Genomic DNA, 16,138 nt, shown 5'->3' with positions numbered 1-16,138 from the left:
GTCTGACCGCGGTGCACTCACAACTGGTCATGGTATCTCAGAGATCATGGTGTGTCGTTGTAGCCACAAAGGTGGGCAAGACATTATGTTGCCATGAGATTAGAATGCGAGCGGATCCAGTTTAGAGACTGCATGCTTACATCTTTCACTTAGTAAAGTTTTAGTCCTGGAAGGAACTGGAAATGACATGGAGGTCGTCAGTCCAGTCTCGGGCTGTAGAAGCCAGGGCTGGAGGGGTTGCTCGGTTACAACTGGCAGCGGTAGGACTGTATCCAGGCCGGTGTGTGTTCTCGTAGCACAGCTCTTCTCCCCGTGTGTCAGGGCGAGTGTGTGTGAGTGTGCGCAGCAGCATTTGCTGGTGCATCTTGCTTCCATTGGTGTCAGTTGTATACTTGCTGACTTATTTCATACACACTGTTTTCATCAGATCGAGCCCCAATACCTGTGCACGCACATGGTAAGTGTAAGAACAGCTGTTTGCCAAGATCATAGGGAGGCGTAGATTTCAACGAGGTGTGACTCAGGGATCGAAGGAATGCATGTTCTTGAAGATGTTCTGATTTCCTTACATTGTTGACTCAAGTCATGCGTATGTTTTTCACATTTAGCCAGGGTATGATGACCTTAATCCTGACTGGAGACTCTCTGTGGAGAAGAGGAAAAAAATCAAAGGTGAGTTGAATGAAATACGATATTTAAAAACTTTAAGAGACTCTTATTGTATAATACAGGTGGTCTTTAGTTGACATAATATATGTAGGGGAGGGGAAGAAATCTTTTTCTTTTCACTCTCTAGGGTTCTCTGGCTGGGGCCCTGTAAATGAGGTGGACAAAAGACAGAGTGACAGAGAAAAACACTAGAAGTGGGGCTAATACATGGGAGCTCCTGCAGCTGAGGCTCCAAGGGTTGGTTGGAAATGGGGCTTGTACAGCATCTTAGCAAAGGAACAGTGTATTTTAGGTAAGTGACAAGACAAAGGAAAAGAACACTGAGTTTCTTGAATTCCTTCATTGCCGTCTCTCGGCCTGCCGGGATCGGTACAACGCAAAGAACTACAAGCACACGCCGCTTGGAGTGAGAGGGAGCTTTGCAAGGGAGCAAATGCTTCAGATCTTTGGACACAGTCCCATTCATTTGCAGATTGGTTCCCCAGGTTACAAGTGGATTTATGTAAATTATATCCTTAAGATGGTATCTGTGCAAACCATACAGCTTAGCTTTGTTGCTCCCTTTTTATGGCGGAAAGAGAATTTAAAACCAAAAAGTAACAAACCCAGACATTCTTGAGTCCTACAACACATTTGTCCACTTGAGGTGGTGTTCCAGCCAAAGTCATGCAAACCTTATCTTATTCACATGCAAAAGAAGCATGCAATGCATGCAAGGTGGTCTTCCTGTTTATCAGTTGAACCTGTCTGTCCACACACACACACACACACACACACACACTTTGATCCTAGGCTGGCCAGGTTGCGAGAATGCATATCACAAGGTTACAAATCCTCCATCTACCAACCCCTCATCCCCACACTTCAGTTTATTTTTTATGTCAAAGTGGCATATAATGGGTTGGCATGGTATCTTGATCCCCTTTATGTGAACACTTTGTATACACCTACCTTTCAATTTATTATGTTAAAAATGATGAAGTGTATCTCTGTAGTCTTCATTTTTTTTAGAGGAAAGACTTTAATATATTTAAGTCTGCATCCCTGTAATTTTGAATTTTGATCGGCAAATTCTTGATACTCAGATGCTTATTAAATAAATTACCATTTTGTAAAAATTAAAGTGATGACTTGCAGTTTTCTGTTCTCATGATTTAACATATCTTTAGGGCCCAAATATGGTTCATAAATTGATCATTGGACTAACTGTGTTGTATTTAAACCACACTGACAGCTACATTTGTGCTGATTTACTTTCCCCTTAGATAAAGCATCCTTTTACCCCCTGATCGACGTGAACTGGTGGGCAGACAGTGCTGTGATTTTGGCTCGCTGTTCTGGTGCTCTGACTGTTTCCTCTGTGAAAACTTTGAAGAATTTGCTGGGAAAATCCTGTGAATGGTTTGAACCGTCACCTCAAGTCACTGCTGCCCACGATGGGGGATTTTTAAGTTTGGAGGTAAGGCTGTCCCTCTCAGCGTGTCTGAAAGTAAACGTGTTTCCCCAAAATGCTAAAGATCTGTTGGTTTAAATTGGTTAACCCATTATCTGTTGTCGGCTTTAAGAACAAAAGTCTGTGGTTGGAATCACAGATTGAGTGCAGTATAAAAAAGATCTATTGTTTAGTCAATTAAACATTTGCATTGTAAAAGAATGACGAAAACCTGTAGTCATTTTGATGTCTATAACTATTTTTTCTTCACTGACATGATAGATTTTTTTCTAGATTAGTCATTTTAAAATGTAAAAAGTATTGCTACCTAAGAAATATAGTCTTTAACCTGTTTTTATGAATATGACAACTGAACATTTTTTATCCTTTTAGAAAGAAAAGCTTGTTTATCATGACAAAAGACTGGAAAACAGAGGCTACTAAGTTAAAGTTATGTTTTGGTTATTTAAAATTCTTATTTTAAGTCTTTGAAGGGTAACGTTTTTCAATAGCTCTTACTTCAATGTAGATGGACAAGTGTTTTTCTTTTCTTTTTTGGTACACGCCCCTAGTGGGAACTGAACCCGGGACTCTGGTCCACAGGCCGACACTCCAACCGCTGAGCCAAACTGGCCAGGGCTGGACAAGTATTTTTTATCTAAAAGTTTGTTACAGAGTTTAAAGATGTTATTGAGAGAGAATTAAGGCCTAACTTCTAAGCCAACTCTAAAGTCTAGGATGAAAGTCATCTTTAACAGTCAGACGCCCGGACTCAGAACTTTGTCAAACTATTGGACACTTTTAAAAAGGGGAGGGCAGGGGCCCATTCTCAGTCGAGGAAATAAATACGTTCATGTTCCTTTTCTAAACAAATGAAACAAATCATCAACTTACTTTTCCACAGCTGGTATAAAAATATCACAAATGAACAAATTAACACTCCCAACTCCTTCATTTCCCTGGAATAATTACCAGGCATATATTTACACGATCATATTAATGACATTATTAAAACAGACGTTAGTTTTGGGGATGAGGAGCCAGGAATGTATCTGACGTATCTCACGTCTGTGGTTGGGTCCCTTTGAATTCCATTTTCAGTTTTAATCACATGGTGATGTGATCAAACCAGCGTAGAATGAAAATGATTTTTCTCATTAATTCTAAAACTTGTCTTTGGTTCCTCACTGTTAACACCTTTTCCCATTTAGTGTGAGATCAAACTTGCCCCCAAACGCTCTCGTTTGGAGATGAGGGGTGGAGAGGAAGAGGAAGGAGAAGAGGATTCGGATTCCGATCAGGAAGTATCTGCCAAGGCCCGCTACTTCGGGTACATCAAGCAGGGCCTGTACCTGGTGACAGAGATGGAGCGGTTCGCGCCACCACGGAAACGCCCGCGGGCCATCACCAAGCACTACCGCCTCGTGAGCTTGCGCTCCACCACGCCCGAGGAGCTTTACCACAGGAAGGTGAGAGCAGCCTTGCTGGCCGGCTCTGGGCACCGGCTTTCCCGGGAGAGCCACGGGCGACCTCGTTCCTTCCTTTCCCATTAGAAGTAATATAGATTGAATTAGCTTGTTCCAGACCCCAGGTGACTCCCGCTTTTAACCTTTCTTCCATACAGTACATGTCTAAGGTACTGCTTAATCTATAAACAAACACTTGCTTCCTTAAGTTCATGGGCCCACAGTGATTAGCCTCAGACGAATCACTCTCAGCACTCATTCCAGGGTCTTCCAGGAGGCCGGCCTGTGACTGCTTGCTGGCTGCCCCTGGCCGACCGCTTCCCTGTCTCCTGCCAGCCGCAGTCTTCCTTCCTCCCCAGCTGCCTGTGACCGTCGTTTCTTCCAGAACCTTAGCAACATCGCACTCTTGATGGCCTGTTTATGTTTTAAAATTTTGCTAATCATCCATTTCACCAGCAACTAAAGCAAAAGAACAACAACAACAACAAAACTCAGCAATACAGCACAATTTCCTGAGATGTTTACAGTGTCAGGTGTAGCTGTGAACTGACTCGCGTTCTCGCCTGTGCCTGAGAGAAGCTGTTTGTCATGCTGATGTGTCAGCGCGAAAGGGTTGTCAGGTCACGAACTGAAGTTTTGTTCAAAGACTGAGACTTTTTTTTAATGAACATCTTGGTCAAGAACCGAGTTTTTCCAGATGGGAGACGTTCGAGAACCGAGGTCTGACTGTACTTTTTTAATAAAGGAAAGAACTTAAAGAAAAAATTGTTATATTATTGACATGTTTGAAATATCAGTGTTATCCAGCTTTTGAAAGTAGAGCTGGTCTTTATGCCTGAGCACTCAGAATAAAAAGTGATGAAGATGAGTTCCCTTTGTGTGTCCGCTTTGGCTCCGCCTGCTGCCTTTCCCGTGGCCTTGTCTGTGCTGCTGTGCAGTGGTCTCCTCTGTGCCAGTCGGCGGGGAAGACCTGCCCACCTGCTGTCCCGTCAGGCTTTGCTTAGAGGCAGGTGGGGGCAGCCCGAGGACTCCTGTTAGCTGTGCTGTCCCTGCAGCATCCTGGGCGGACTCTGCCACACGCGAGGCCATTGGCACCGCCCATCCTGGCTTTGCATCATTTCACTCTGTGCATGTGGGCATTTCACCTTTTGTCCCTCAGCCTTCTAATTAAGTGTGAAGACCAGTACTGGGTCTGTCTGCCCCTCACAGTGTGTGTGAGCCTCTAGTGCCACCGTGCCCACGAGAATAGTTGGGAATGGGTGGCGTGCTGCACATGTGAGGGGTATTCATCTGCCCCTCACGTCATCACAGTGACCTGGGGACAGCTCGGTAAAGTAACGTTCCTGTGTCCCTTTCCTCGTCCACAGATCGAGAATGAAGAGTACGAGGAGGCCTTGTCTCTGGCTCAGACCTATGGCCTGGATACGGATCTCGTGTACCAGAGGCAGTGGAGGAAGTCGGTGGTCAACGTTGCTTCAATCCAGAACTATCTGGTATGTTCAGACATTTGGTAACATGCTGAAATTCAAATGTGTGGAATACCTTCTGGTTATAGGGCTTCACATTAGAGTACTTTCTATTGTTGATTTTCTTTTTTTTTTTTCAATCCTCACCTGAGGATATTTTTCCATTTTTTATTCAGATAGAGTGGGAGGGAGAGAGAGAAACATCGACGTGAAAGGGACACATCGAGTGGCCGCCACCTGCATGACCCAACCAGGGCCGGGGACAAACTGCAACCAAGGTAGTGCCCTTAGCGGGAACCGAACCCGGGTCTCTCTGGACCGCAGGCCGACTCTCTAACCGCTGAGCCAAACCGGCCAGGGCTATTGTTGATTTTTCTATAGCGGATGAAATATGTTTTACTCTGCATGAGTCAGGGCCCCGCCAGGAGCCAGACACCACAGTGATTAGAACAGTGAAAGTTCTATCTGGAGAATTATTTTCTAGTAACAACAGGTTAACTGTAAAGGGGTAAAGAGAACACCAAGGAATTCCTTCGACCCTGAGGCTGAAAGAACACCTCCGGGAGGAAGCAGACTCGGAAGGGAGGCCTCCTCCCCTGGCTGGGACTCAAACCCCCTCGGTCCAGGAGTTGTTGTAGCACATTGGACGGAAAAGAAACCCTCCAGGATGTTAAGGGCCAGGGTGGTCTTTCTTGTCGAGGTTGGTGCTTAGTTGCTGAGGTTGGCCTTACTTGCCAGGTTGGTCCATAACGCCACAGTTGGCAGGCAGAGAAAGGTGGGATGGGTGGGCAGGCTGGCTGGGCGCCTGTTGCCAGGGTACATCAGTGAGTGGAGGTTGGAAAGCCCTAGAGACCGGAAGGAGGAAACCCTCCCCAGGCATTTTTTTCAGCTCATGGTTGGTAGATAAGGACCATGGCCGGGACTGAAAAGAAAAGACTCCCACTGAAATGGGCAGGCTTCGTCTGGGAGGGCCCCCTTCACCGCCCAGGGCGCACACGTGAAATTCAGTGAGAGGCTGTGCAGAGCAGGCCGAAGAGGTCAGTAAACGCCCCTGGATGTCCCCTACTTGCCCGAAGAAGGAGTAGAGCACCCCAGGACCAGAAGCCCAGAGCTTCCCACTGCAGTGGCTCTCCATCGCCCTCTGTTGACAAGGCTCAGTGTGTCAGCTGCAGAGGGGCAACGCTGGCTGTCCCAAAGCTGGCTGGGAAGAGGAAGTTTGAAGATGAGAGGCAGCAGACAGGTAGCTGACACAGTGAGCTTGGCTAATACCTACTATGCGTTTAAATCCTACAATGGACCCCTCTTGCCAACTGCTGCCACAGTTGTTACGTGGCCTGTATACTGTACCCTTGGCTCCTTCGTGAGGAAGTTGTTGGGCTTCAGTCATGCTTTTAAAAGAGTGTGACTTCTCATCTGACATTTAGAAAGGAAAATAACACTTGCTTTTAGGAAGATTCTAAGAAATGTTGGTAAAATTTCATAATTGTTTTTCCTAAAGATTTATGTACACGGGTAATTAAAAATAAAGGAAAACATAATTGGCAAAAGTTGTATGTAGGAAGTGAATGCTTCAACCAAACAGGAAGATAAAGTATTAATACAAGTAAGACATGGGCCATGAGAGAGCAGAGAGATAATTAAACAAAGGAAGTTGCTTGTGTTTTCTTGAGAATTTTGGAACACCAAGGCTGTGTACTCTTCCTTTCTTCTTTTGTGACGTGGGACAGGAAGCTTGTGAGTTCATGTACACCATTTCATGGCCCTTTCTGGAACACAGTAAAGGCAAGCTTTGGTCCTTGAAGGAGAGGCAAAGCAAGTACATTTTTTTTTTTTAATTGGGGGAAATACTTAATTTAGCCAAATAAATAGGCAGTGAAGAGTAAAGCACTACACTAGGGGTGGTGAAGGGGCAGAGAGGCTGCTTATATATGGGAGTTGCATTTAGGGAGCTTCTGATCTTACTGAGAAGACAAGCCTCATTCCTAAGATATAAAGAACCAGTGAGGGAACAGTCATTATAGACCCGGTGGTATGTGCAGGGATTTGAAAGGATTCAGAGTAGGCCTTCTAGAGTTGGAAGAGAGGAAGACATTTTTAGTGAGACACATGGTATGAGCAAATTAGAAAAAAATGAGCATGACTCATGAGGCCAGCAACCAAGTCTGTCTTATTCATTGCTGTGTCCTTGAGTCCAGTTCAATGCCTGGCAATCAATAGTTTTTGAATGAATCAACGAACTCTGTAAGTAAACCAGTCTGCTGGGTGTAACGGTCCACAAGAGGGAAAATTGTGAAATGTGATTCAGAAGACACACTGGTTTGGGTTCGGGAGGGTGTTGAAAGCTTGTGGTGACCTAGGCTTTTATCTTTTGGAGAATGGGGGGCGGTGGTGGAGTTTGACCGTGGAGTACGGAGGAAGGTGGTGCAGAGGATGAGCGAGGTGGAAGGAGCGGGGTGGGGGGAGCCTGCTAAGGGCGAGGCGTCCCAGGTGTTCTGTGTTGGTCACAGAGACAGGTGCGCTGGCCATAGACCTGGAAGAGGGGACGTGAGCTGCGAGACATTTGAGGAAAGAACTGCTATGGTAGAATGTGTAAAAGAATATAGGGTATGAGTCAAATTTCAAATTTGTAACCCCAGTGAGTCTTGTGTGAAGTCGGGTTTTGCATGGAGGCAGAGGAAGCACTCCGAGCGAGGACTAGGCCCTCGGTCTTTCCAAAGAACAGCGTATGACTTTCTGATTAAATTATCACCCGTGCTTTCTGATGCAGCTCATGGTCAAAACTGTGCCTCACTAGTTTGCTTCAAAGTTAATCATGCTGGTTACATCTAATCTTGCCTTTCTTCTTTATTTTCTACTCTGTTATATAACTCTAATGAAAACTAAAGAGCAACTATAAACATCTGAAAAGATTTTTTTCTATCTTTAAAAATGAGTACTTAGCTTTATGTTTAGTCAGAACTAGAAAGACAGCAGTTGGCACCACATGGGCTGCCTCCAGCTCTAATCACCACAGGAATGGGAGTGAGCTTTTTCCCGTGGCCTTCTCAAGCAGCCACCTGTACTCCTGAGGTATAGCTTTGTGATTCTAGAAGGAGCTGTCAGGTGCTAACGGATGACACGGGTTGCTGGACGCCTCCGTGTTTTGTCTTCTTTGTATCCAGAGTAAAATAAAGAAGCGGTCCTGGGTTCTGCACGAGTGTTTGGAGCGAGTTCCTGAAACTGTGGACGCTGCCAAAGAGCTGCTTCAGTACGGACTGAAAGGCACAGACCTGGAGGCTCTCCTGGCGATCGGGAGAGGCGTGGACGATGGCAGGTTGGCTGCAGAAGGATTTGGGTTCAGCAGTATAGGGGACTTTGTGACAGCCTCTACGCTGAGACACTGGAAAAGGGAAGCTGTCCTTGGTTTAGGTTACTCTGTAATGAAGCAGTTGCCTTTGATCCGTGCTTTCTGCTCCGAGGTCAAGGCTTTCTGTCCTTCCAGTTGAGTGTGTTCACATAGGGTGGCCGGATGCCAAGGAAAGGGCACATGCTACACACATTGACCGAGTGCGGCCACTTCCTAGCGGCGGGCTCCAGGCAGGACCTGCTGTGCCTGTGGGCACACGAGCCCCCGCGCACGTCCGAGCCTCACTGTCTTTTCCTGGGACACCCTGCCGGCTTCACAGAATCACCGGGAGTGATCACATAGTGCAGCTGGTGGAAGCACCTCGTAAACTTCTAAGCACCCTACAAATGTCAGTTAAAATAAAGTTATTTGCTGAGAGTCGTCGCTCACCAGAAGTTTGGACCTTTTTGTGGGATCTCAGTGTGATAGAATGTCTGATACATAAATATGTAAATGAGACTGACATTCAAGACCATTTGAGACCAAATAGAAGGGTTCGCACGTGAACCCCGGGGCGCCCTCCTTCACAGGCTCACGCTGCTGTCATTTTCCTGAGCTGAACGAGTTCTAACTGCGCCGGCTGCTGATCACCTGATGACTTTTGCCCATCCTGTGGATTAATCAGTGGTCACTTTGCTCACAAGAGCAATAGCTTTCTTTCAAATAATGGGTGGTTCCTGTGGAAATCCCGTGAATAATAAAATCAGTCACAGTAGGGGGTAGTGGGTTTTCATGTCATGAAATAAAAAAAAAGTAATCAGCATGGAGTTGGGTTTCCTGTCTTACAGATTCACGTTGCCTGGCGATGTAGACATCGACGGCATCTCCTACGAGGAGTTTCCCCGCGAGGACGAGCCCGCCCCGAGCACCGGGGAGCAGGAGCGCAGGAGGCGGCGGGAGCTGCTGAGATTAGTGCACTTCTCCGAGTAAGCCACGGGGACTGTTCGGGTGGTGCTTTCTTTAAGTGATTACTCGTCTGACTGTGCTCTTTACTGGAGATGATTGCTCTCAATTATTTCAGCAACTTAAATCAAGTGCATGCAATATTTACCCAGGTGCTTCTGTGTACTCTTCCGTGAATTTGGGGCTTAATAGAACATCGATCATTTTTATTTTATTTTAACTCTTAGAGAAGTGTGCTTTTATGTAAATATAAGCAGCCTAATCTGTTCATTCAAAACAGGTTAACCCTGGAACAAAAGGAACTTTGTCGCTGTAGACTGAAGTTACTGACCTACTTAGACCGGCTTGCAACCTACGAGGTGAGGGCTAGTGAGAATCAAACCAATGATGGGCATTGGTCTGTCACTATAAATGCTGTGTCTGGCCTAATAACTGATAATCTTGGTCTTTAGAGCTGTGTAGGTGGGAAAGATTCACGATGTACAGAAACAGGTTCTCTCGTACCCCGGTTTTGGTATAGATGAGGGGTTGTGAGAGGCCAGCGTGGCTGTGTTAGTCTCGGGAGCAGAGGTGCTCTGGCTGCGGCGCTGCTCTGTCCTACGTTTACAGTCTTGCATTTGCTTTGATTTCACATTTGGATGTTAAGGTTAAGGAATACAGCTATCTCCAGTGCCAAATTTCAGTGTCTATTGTGTTTTAATAATCTTAATGTAAATTTTGTTGTTGTTAATTCTCACCAAAGGATATTTTTTCCATTGATTTTTAAATTTTTTTAGAGAGAATGTGGAAGGGAGGGAGGAAGGTAGTGGGAGAGAGAAAAAGAGAGAGAGAAAGAGAGAGAGAGAGAGCGAGAAACGTTGATGTGAGAGAGAGACATTGATTGGTTGCCTCCTGCATGCACCCTGACCTGGGCCAGGGATCGAACCTGCAGCCCATGTACGTGCCCTTGACTTGGAATCCAACCCCCTGAGACCCTTTGGTATATGGGCTGATGCTCTAAAGATGCTGAACAACACCAGCCAGGGCCCAATAAATATTTTTTATTCATTTTATTTTAATGATTTGTTAGTGGGTTGAACTGAATTGATTGAACTTTGATCCCATTATGGCCAAAAGTAGCCACTTGAAGTTAAAACACAGGTGTGCAAACACAGACGTCTCCGTGGTGGCATTTCAGTAGCACTGTGTGCTGTAAGGTCAATTCAGGTGTTGTGGAAGGCGTGAGAAGCATTCCAGGGACACACACGGCTGGGGCTGCTTCCCCCGTGACCCTCACCGCTGCAGCTGCCAGGATTTCATACACTTTCTCACCTTCGCAGTTCGACTTCAAGGACAGGTCGCTTCCTCAGCCTGTGTCACGCCGCCTTTCTGTGGGCACACTGTCACTGGCCCTGGGGACTGGCACGTGGTCCTCACTCCCCAAGTGTCACACCTGAAGAGGTGATGCCGGTCCCCAGAATAACAAAGGGATTTTGTACTTCTGATGCCTGCAGACAAATCCTGAAGCATTCAGTTCCCACCTGCTAGTACAGTGGAAGTGTGTTCAGACAGAATGCTAGTGACAAAGGAGGGCTGTCTCTGTGGTTCTTAAAAACCATAGCAACGAGGAGAGCATTTCAGGCAAACGGGTCGCAAAAACGTCCTGATAGTTTCTCTATGGTACAACTGGTTTGAATGTTGGATGGTCATACTTTTAAAGCATATCATTTTACTTTTGTCTGGGATCTGTGATATTTGAGGTACTATATAAAAGCATGTTGTGAACTGCGGAAGCCAGTATAGGTATAGTTTATCATTCTTTATTGTTAGCTTTAGTTTTACCAATGATGAGATATCTCACAAAGAAAAGTTTCATGAAATGTTCGGTGTTTGGCTACCCGATTAATTTTCTTTCATTGTTCTTTAGTTATTGAATTGCTGATTTCTATTTGACAGCAGTAAGGACATCTATTATTACATGGTAACTGATATTTAAAGTGTTTGTTGGGCTCACTTTTTCAGGGAATTAGCTAAGCTTTTGAAAAGTAAATGAAGTTGAATTTGGCTGTTGAAACTTAGAAATGAGGATATATAGGTATAATGGCTAACAGGTGGATAGTTGTAGATAGAGGCATTGCACTTTAATCGTAGGGCATGGCTTATTTTATTCATTCTGTGGTAAATGAGATAAAAATGGATTCATTTAAATTTTATTCAAGTGCCTCCTATCTACCAGATATTAAGCCAGTGCTGGAGATCAAGAGATGACAAAGGAACAATCCTTTACTATATAGGCATTAATTGATGATAATGAAGATACGAAACATTGATGTGGGAGCCTAATGGAGAAGAACATTAAATTTTTCCTGGTGATGTCTGAGATGACACTGCATAGGAAGAAAGAGGAATCCTATTTCAACTAGTCCTTAAAAAAAGGAGGACAGATTTAGGGGCTTTGGGGATCCGAGAATGGAAGCTTCATAGAGGTGGAGCTTTTGTTTGCTGCAGTGTCCCCAGAGCTCAGACTGCCACCTGGTGTGTTGGGGAGCTCGGTAAATGTTTGTTGAGGCGATGACTGGGTAAGACTACTATCTACAAAATACCAGCACGTTTGTGAGGAGTTACTGCTTGTCAGCCAGCGTCTCCTGTACTTGATCCAGATCATTTCCCAACACTTTCCAGAGTTAGGTACTATTATCCTCGCAGTTGTATGGATGTGAAGATCGAGGCTTAGAGAAGGCAAGTCATTTGTCTAAACAGTTAGGGAGCAGGAGCACATGGCTGGGCCTCCGGTCAGGGGCCAGTGTGGGGATCGGCGCTGTGAGGGCGGGCCGGACCCGTGGGGCCAGTGCACGGGGCGCTCCGGTCAGGGGCCGGTGTGGGGATCGGCGCTGTGTGGGCAGTGCGGACCTGTGGGGCCAGTGCACGGGGCGCTCCGGTCAGGGGCCGGTGTGGGGATCGGCGCTGTGTGGGCAGTGCGGACCTGTGGGGCCAGTGCACGGGGCGCTCCGGTCAGGGGCCGGTGTGGGGATCGGCGCTGTGTGGGCAGTGCGGACCTGTGGGGCCAGTGCACGGGGCGCTCCGGTCAGGGGCCGGTGTGGGGATCGGCGCTGTGAGGGCAGTGCGGACCTGTGGGGCCAGTGCACGGGGCGCTCCGGTCAGGGGCCGGTGTGGGGATCGGTGCTGTGTGAGGGCAGTGCGGACCCGTGGGGCCAGTGCACGGGGCGCTCCTGACACAGTGAGCCGTAATGAAGGGAGGAGCGGGGTAGGAGGGTTGGTGGCCATCCGTGGAGAGGTGCTTATGCTGTGGAAGGAGTAGCTTTACATTGCGTTTCTGCTAGAGGCCGCCCGGTCAGTTTGGGAAGGAGTGGACGTGGGGGTGGAACAGTGGTTGTGGGCAGCGCTCCCTAGAGGCTGGACTGTGAAGGGGAGCAGGGAAGGTGGTGGTGGCCGGAGGAGGAGAAAGGGTTAAGGGTGGTCATTTGAACAGAAGGAGGAAGAAGCACTGTTTGCATGCTGATGGGACGAGCCAGTGGAGGGTGGGGGGTATCGAACAGGGGAAAGAGGAGGGGAGGACGCAGGAAATTCTTTTCTCCCCTCCCCTCTCTGTCTGGGCCTCCATCTACCTTGCAGATCCAGACTCTTTTCCTTGCTCATCTTTTAAAGGGTGGTGTTCCTCAGTCTCCTTTCACTTTGTTCTGCTTACTTTCCCTGGGAAGCATCCTCGCTTCTGTGTGAAGAACTCTGCATCGTTTGTGTAACTCACATCTGATTCCAGGGTTCCTACCTGTGTACCCACCTGCCTCTGGGGAGCTCCTGCTGGACGTGCTGTGGGTCCAAACCCAACATGTTTACTTCCTCCTCTCCACCTGCCCTCACCTCACCACATCCTCCCCCTTCCCTCCTTCCCATCTCAGTGCATCGATGCAGAGTCAACAGCATTTACTGGTTATTTATCATGCATGCTCTGTGCCTGGGGACCAGCACTGAGCATGGCAGACACGAGCCCAAAGCCGCGTGTCGTCGTGGGGAGGCCTGTGCTTGCTGTTGCCCGGCCGACCGCTCGTCCTTCCTGCTCTGCTTTGGTGCTGTTCCTGGGAGCCCTCCCTGCCCTCCGGAGCCAGTGTTCCCTCTCTGCCCTGTCTGCTTGTCTGTCCTCCCTACGAGATCTTAAGCCACACGGAGAGCAGGGTCACGTTGTGTCACCTGCCTGTGACGGTGCCCCAGCACGTAGTGGGCACTCCGGAGATGTGTGTTGAATGAGTGAATGGTTCCTTCTGCACTTTGCAGAGATCACTCAGCAGCAGCCAAGCTCCAGTTCTCATGCAGCTGTGCCTGTAGCACCCTGCACGGCTGTTGTCTGCTTGTTCTTTCCAGGTGATGCGTGTTGGCTGTCCTACTGTAATTTAATTTTTACGGCCTATTCCATTTACTTCTGCGTATTAAACACTTAACAGCAGTTACAAACTTAGCCATTTTCAAGATAAAGGCAAGATTGCAGATGTACTACTTCAGTGAACAGTTATATTGTAATTAATTCAGGCCTTATTTATTTAGGGAGGCAGAATTGTAAAGGTTTTTAATATTTTCTTGTGATTGATATTTCAAAGGCTTTTCATAAAATCTCTCTTTCCTTTCAGCAAATCCTAGGAGTATCTCATGCATCTGAACAGAGATATGATGCTGAATTCTTTAAGAAGTTCAGAAATCAGAATATTGTTCTCTCAGCAAGAAATTATGCTCGGGTAATTTCTTTTTTGTAAATAAAACAATTATGGTTATTAAAAATTTCTAAATCTTTGAGCCATACAGTTAATGTTATCGCATGCATATACCACTACATTATTGTAATATTAATAAATGTATACTGAATGGAATCATATTTTTAAAAACTTTATTCTTCATTCTGACTTATAAAAATAATTGTTTTTATAGTTTTAGATTGAGAAACATGATACAGCTAGGAAGAATCAGGAATATTTCAAAATACTTCACATCAGAATTCCATAAAAAGTCAAGGAAAAGTTTTTGAATGTTGCACAGAATCACCCTCTTGCCTCAGGCTCACGTGGGACCCTTGCCCTTGCTTTCTGTGCAGGAGAGCAACGTGCAGGCCCTGGAGATTCTCTTCACCTACCACGGAGCCCACCTGCTGCCTCACCGCCTGGCGCTGCTCTCCAGCGTCCCCGAGACCACGTCTCCGCACCAGTATTCTGTCCTGCTGCCCGAGGCGTGGTACGTGACATTGTTAGCTGACTTTTTCCTACGTTCTAAACCAAAACCGTTCTTTGTTTCATGCTGAACCCCTTAAATTGAAAATTACTTTTAATATCATCTATTTAAACTTTTTTTTTCCTGATTATAAAGTTTTTGTAACTTATTTTCAAATGATCCTGAAATCAGAGTGTATCTAGCACACACAAGACCACCTTTGCTTAATGAACACGGACTTTCCTGTCTCTGCAGTCCTCTTGATTTGACTGCTGTGCACTGGGCAAGAACAGGTTTTGAGGATTACTGTCTGTCCGAGTTAGTTATACCTTTCAGAGACTGAGGTGTAGCTCTGACGACATTAGAAAGTGGGCCCCGGGGACTGAGGCATGACTGAATCCTGCTTCTCTCAACAAGCCTTTCTCCCTCCGAAATCCCAGAGGCACAAAGACCAATAGAAAGTCAGAGGAGCACTTGACTGTCCCTTAGACTAGTGTTTCTTATCTCAACTCAAGGCTGTTTGTGTTGCAACATGTGACATAAACTGGAAGCTCACAGGATCCAATCAGTCTCAGTTGTACCACCCAGGGGGCTTCTGGAGGCCAGCCATCTCTTCTGAGACTGAAGAGCAGAGAAAGTATTTGCCCCAGTGCACACAGCTCAGAGATGGGCAGACTCTCAGCCCCGGGCCTGGGCAGCACCTGGGAGGGAGGGGTGGACGGAGCACGTCTTGCTTGCCAGTGACTACAGAGAGGCGGAGGGCCAGAGGATGCACCTGCGACCGTTCACCTGCAGTGAACCAGCCCACTAGTAAGTGTGGCTCAGTCATCAATTGCATGATGCATCCTTTCTGAATTTGAGTTGACAGTCTTGCTTATTTGTATTGCATGTTTCTAGTAACAGGTGAATTGATGTATATGAAATCTGTTCTTAAACTGTAAAACCCTGTAAGAGATTATGACAGATCTGACTGAAATCATTGTTAACAACCTTCTAGCTATTAGCAGTTTACAATTTTAAGGAACATTATTAGAATTGGGATCATTTAGTTTCCTAATTCTTTCCCTGCCAACTCAACTCAGTATCATAGTTCTAGGCTTAGGTGTTGATGATCGTGACCAACATTTATAGAGTCATTACTATGTATTTGACACATACTTATGTCTGGTCTCCAAACACTTTTGGTATTATCCCACTATTACAGAGAGCTGAGATTTACAGACTTATTAATATGTTAAACTCCATGCAAGTGCAGCCAGGGTTTGAACCTATATTTATTTAGAATCAGTAGGCTCTGAAAGTATAAGTTATAAGCTCCTTATTTTGCACTGCTCTTTGAGTACCAAAAAGGTATGTTTTTGTTATGATAAAAGTGAACAAAAAGAAAAAGCTGGGAATGCCCTTTTTATTTTCAAAACATTTGTTTTAGATATGAATAGTGATATGTAAGTATAATTTATAAATGTGTATTTATAAATATTTCCTAATATAATGAATTTATTTCTGCCTCTTTGCAAAATAGATCTAATCTGAATGGGAATAAATTTTTCTACTGTAAATTGTTAATATAAAGGGCTACTGTTTCTTAAAGTATTTGTAAAGGTAATATCTTCTCAGATTTGAATGC

General features: G+C 45.9%; 1 protein-coding gene across 3 annotated transcripts in view; it reads left to right on the top strand.

Annotated features, from left to right (window-relative positions):
- Positions 1–16,138, top strand: part of NBAS (NBAS subunit of NRZ tethering complex) — a 291,645-nt gene that overhangs the window by 70,549 nt on the left and 204,958 nt on the right. For all 3 annotated transcript variants that reach the window (XM_036262542.1, XM_036262544.1, XM_036262543.1), the window contains 9 exons: positions 609–672; positions 1,935–2,128; positions 3,313–3,570; positions 4,935–5,060; positions 8,195–8,346; positions 9,207–9,344; positions 9,602–9,680; positions 13,941–14,045; positions 14,399–14,535. In XM_036262542.1, the coding sequence (XP_036118435.1) occupies positions 609–672; positions 1,935–2,128; positions 3,313–3,570; positions 4,935–5,060; positions 8,195–8,346; positions 9,207–9,344; positions 9,602–9,680; positions 13,941–14,045; positions 14,399–14,535 (1,253 nt within the window). The remainder of the gene's footprint in view (positions 1–608; positions 673–1,934; positions 2,129–3,312; positions 3,571–4,934; positions 5,061–8,194; positions 8,347–9,206; positions 9,345–9,601; positions 9,681–13,940; positions 14,046–14,398; positions 14,536–16,138) is intronic.

The sequence above is a fragment of the Molossus molossus genome, unplaced genomic scaffold (genome assembly GCF_014108415.1).
Source record: "Molossus molossus isolate mMolMol1 unplaced genomic scaffold, mMolMol1.p scaffold_m16_p_15, whole genome shotgun sequence".
NCBI classification, from domain to species: Eukaryota; Metazoa; Chordata; class Mammalia; order Chiroptera; family Molossidae; genus Molossus; species Molossus molossus.
This window is presented reverse-complemented; position numbering and strand designations above follow the sequence as displayed.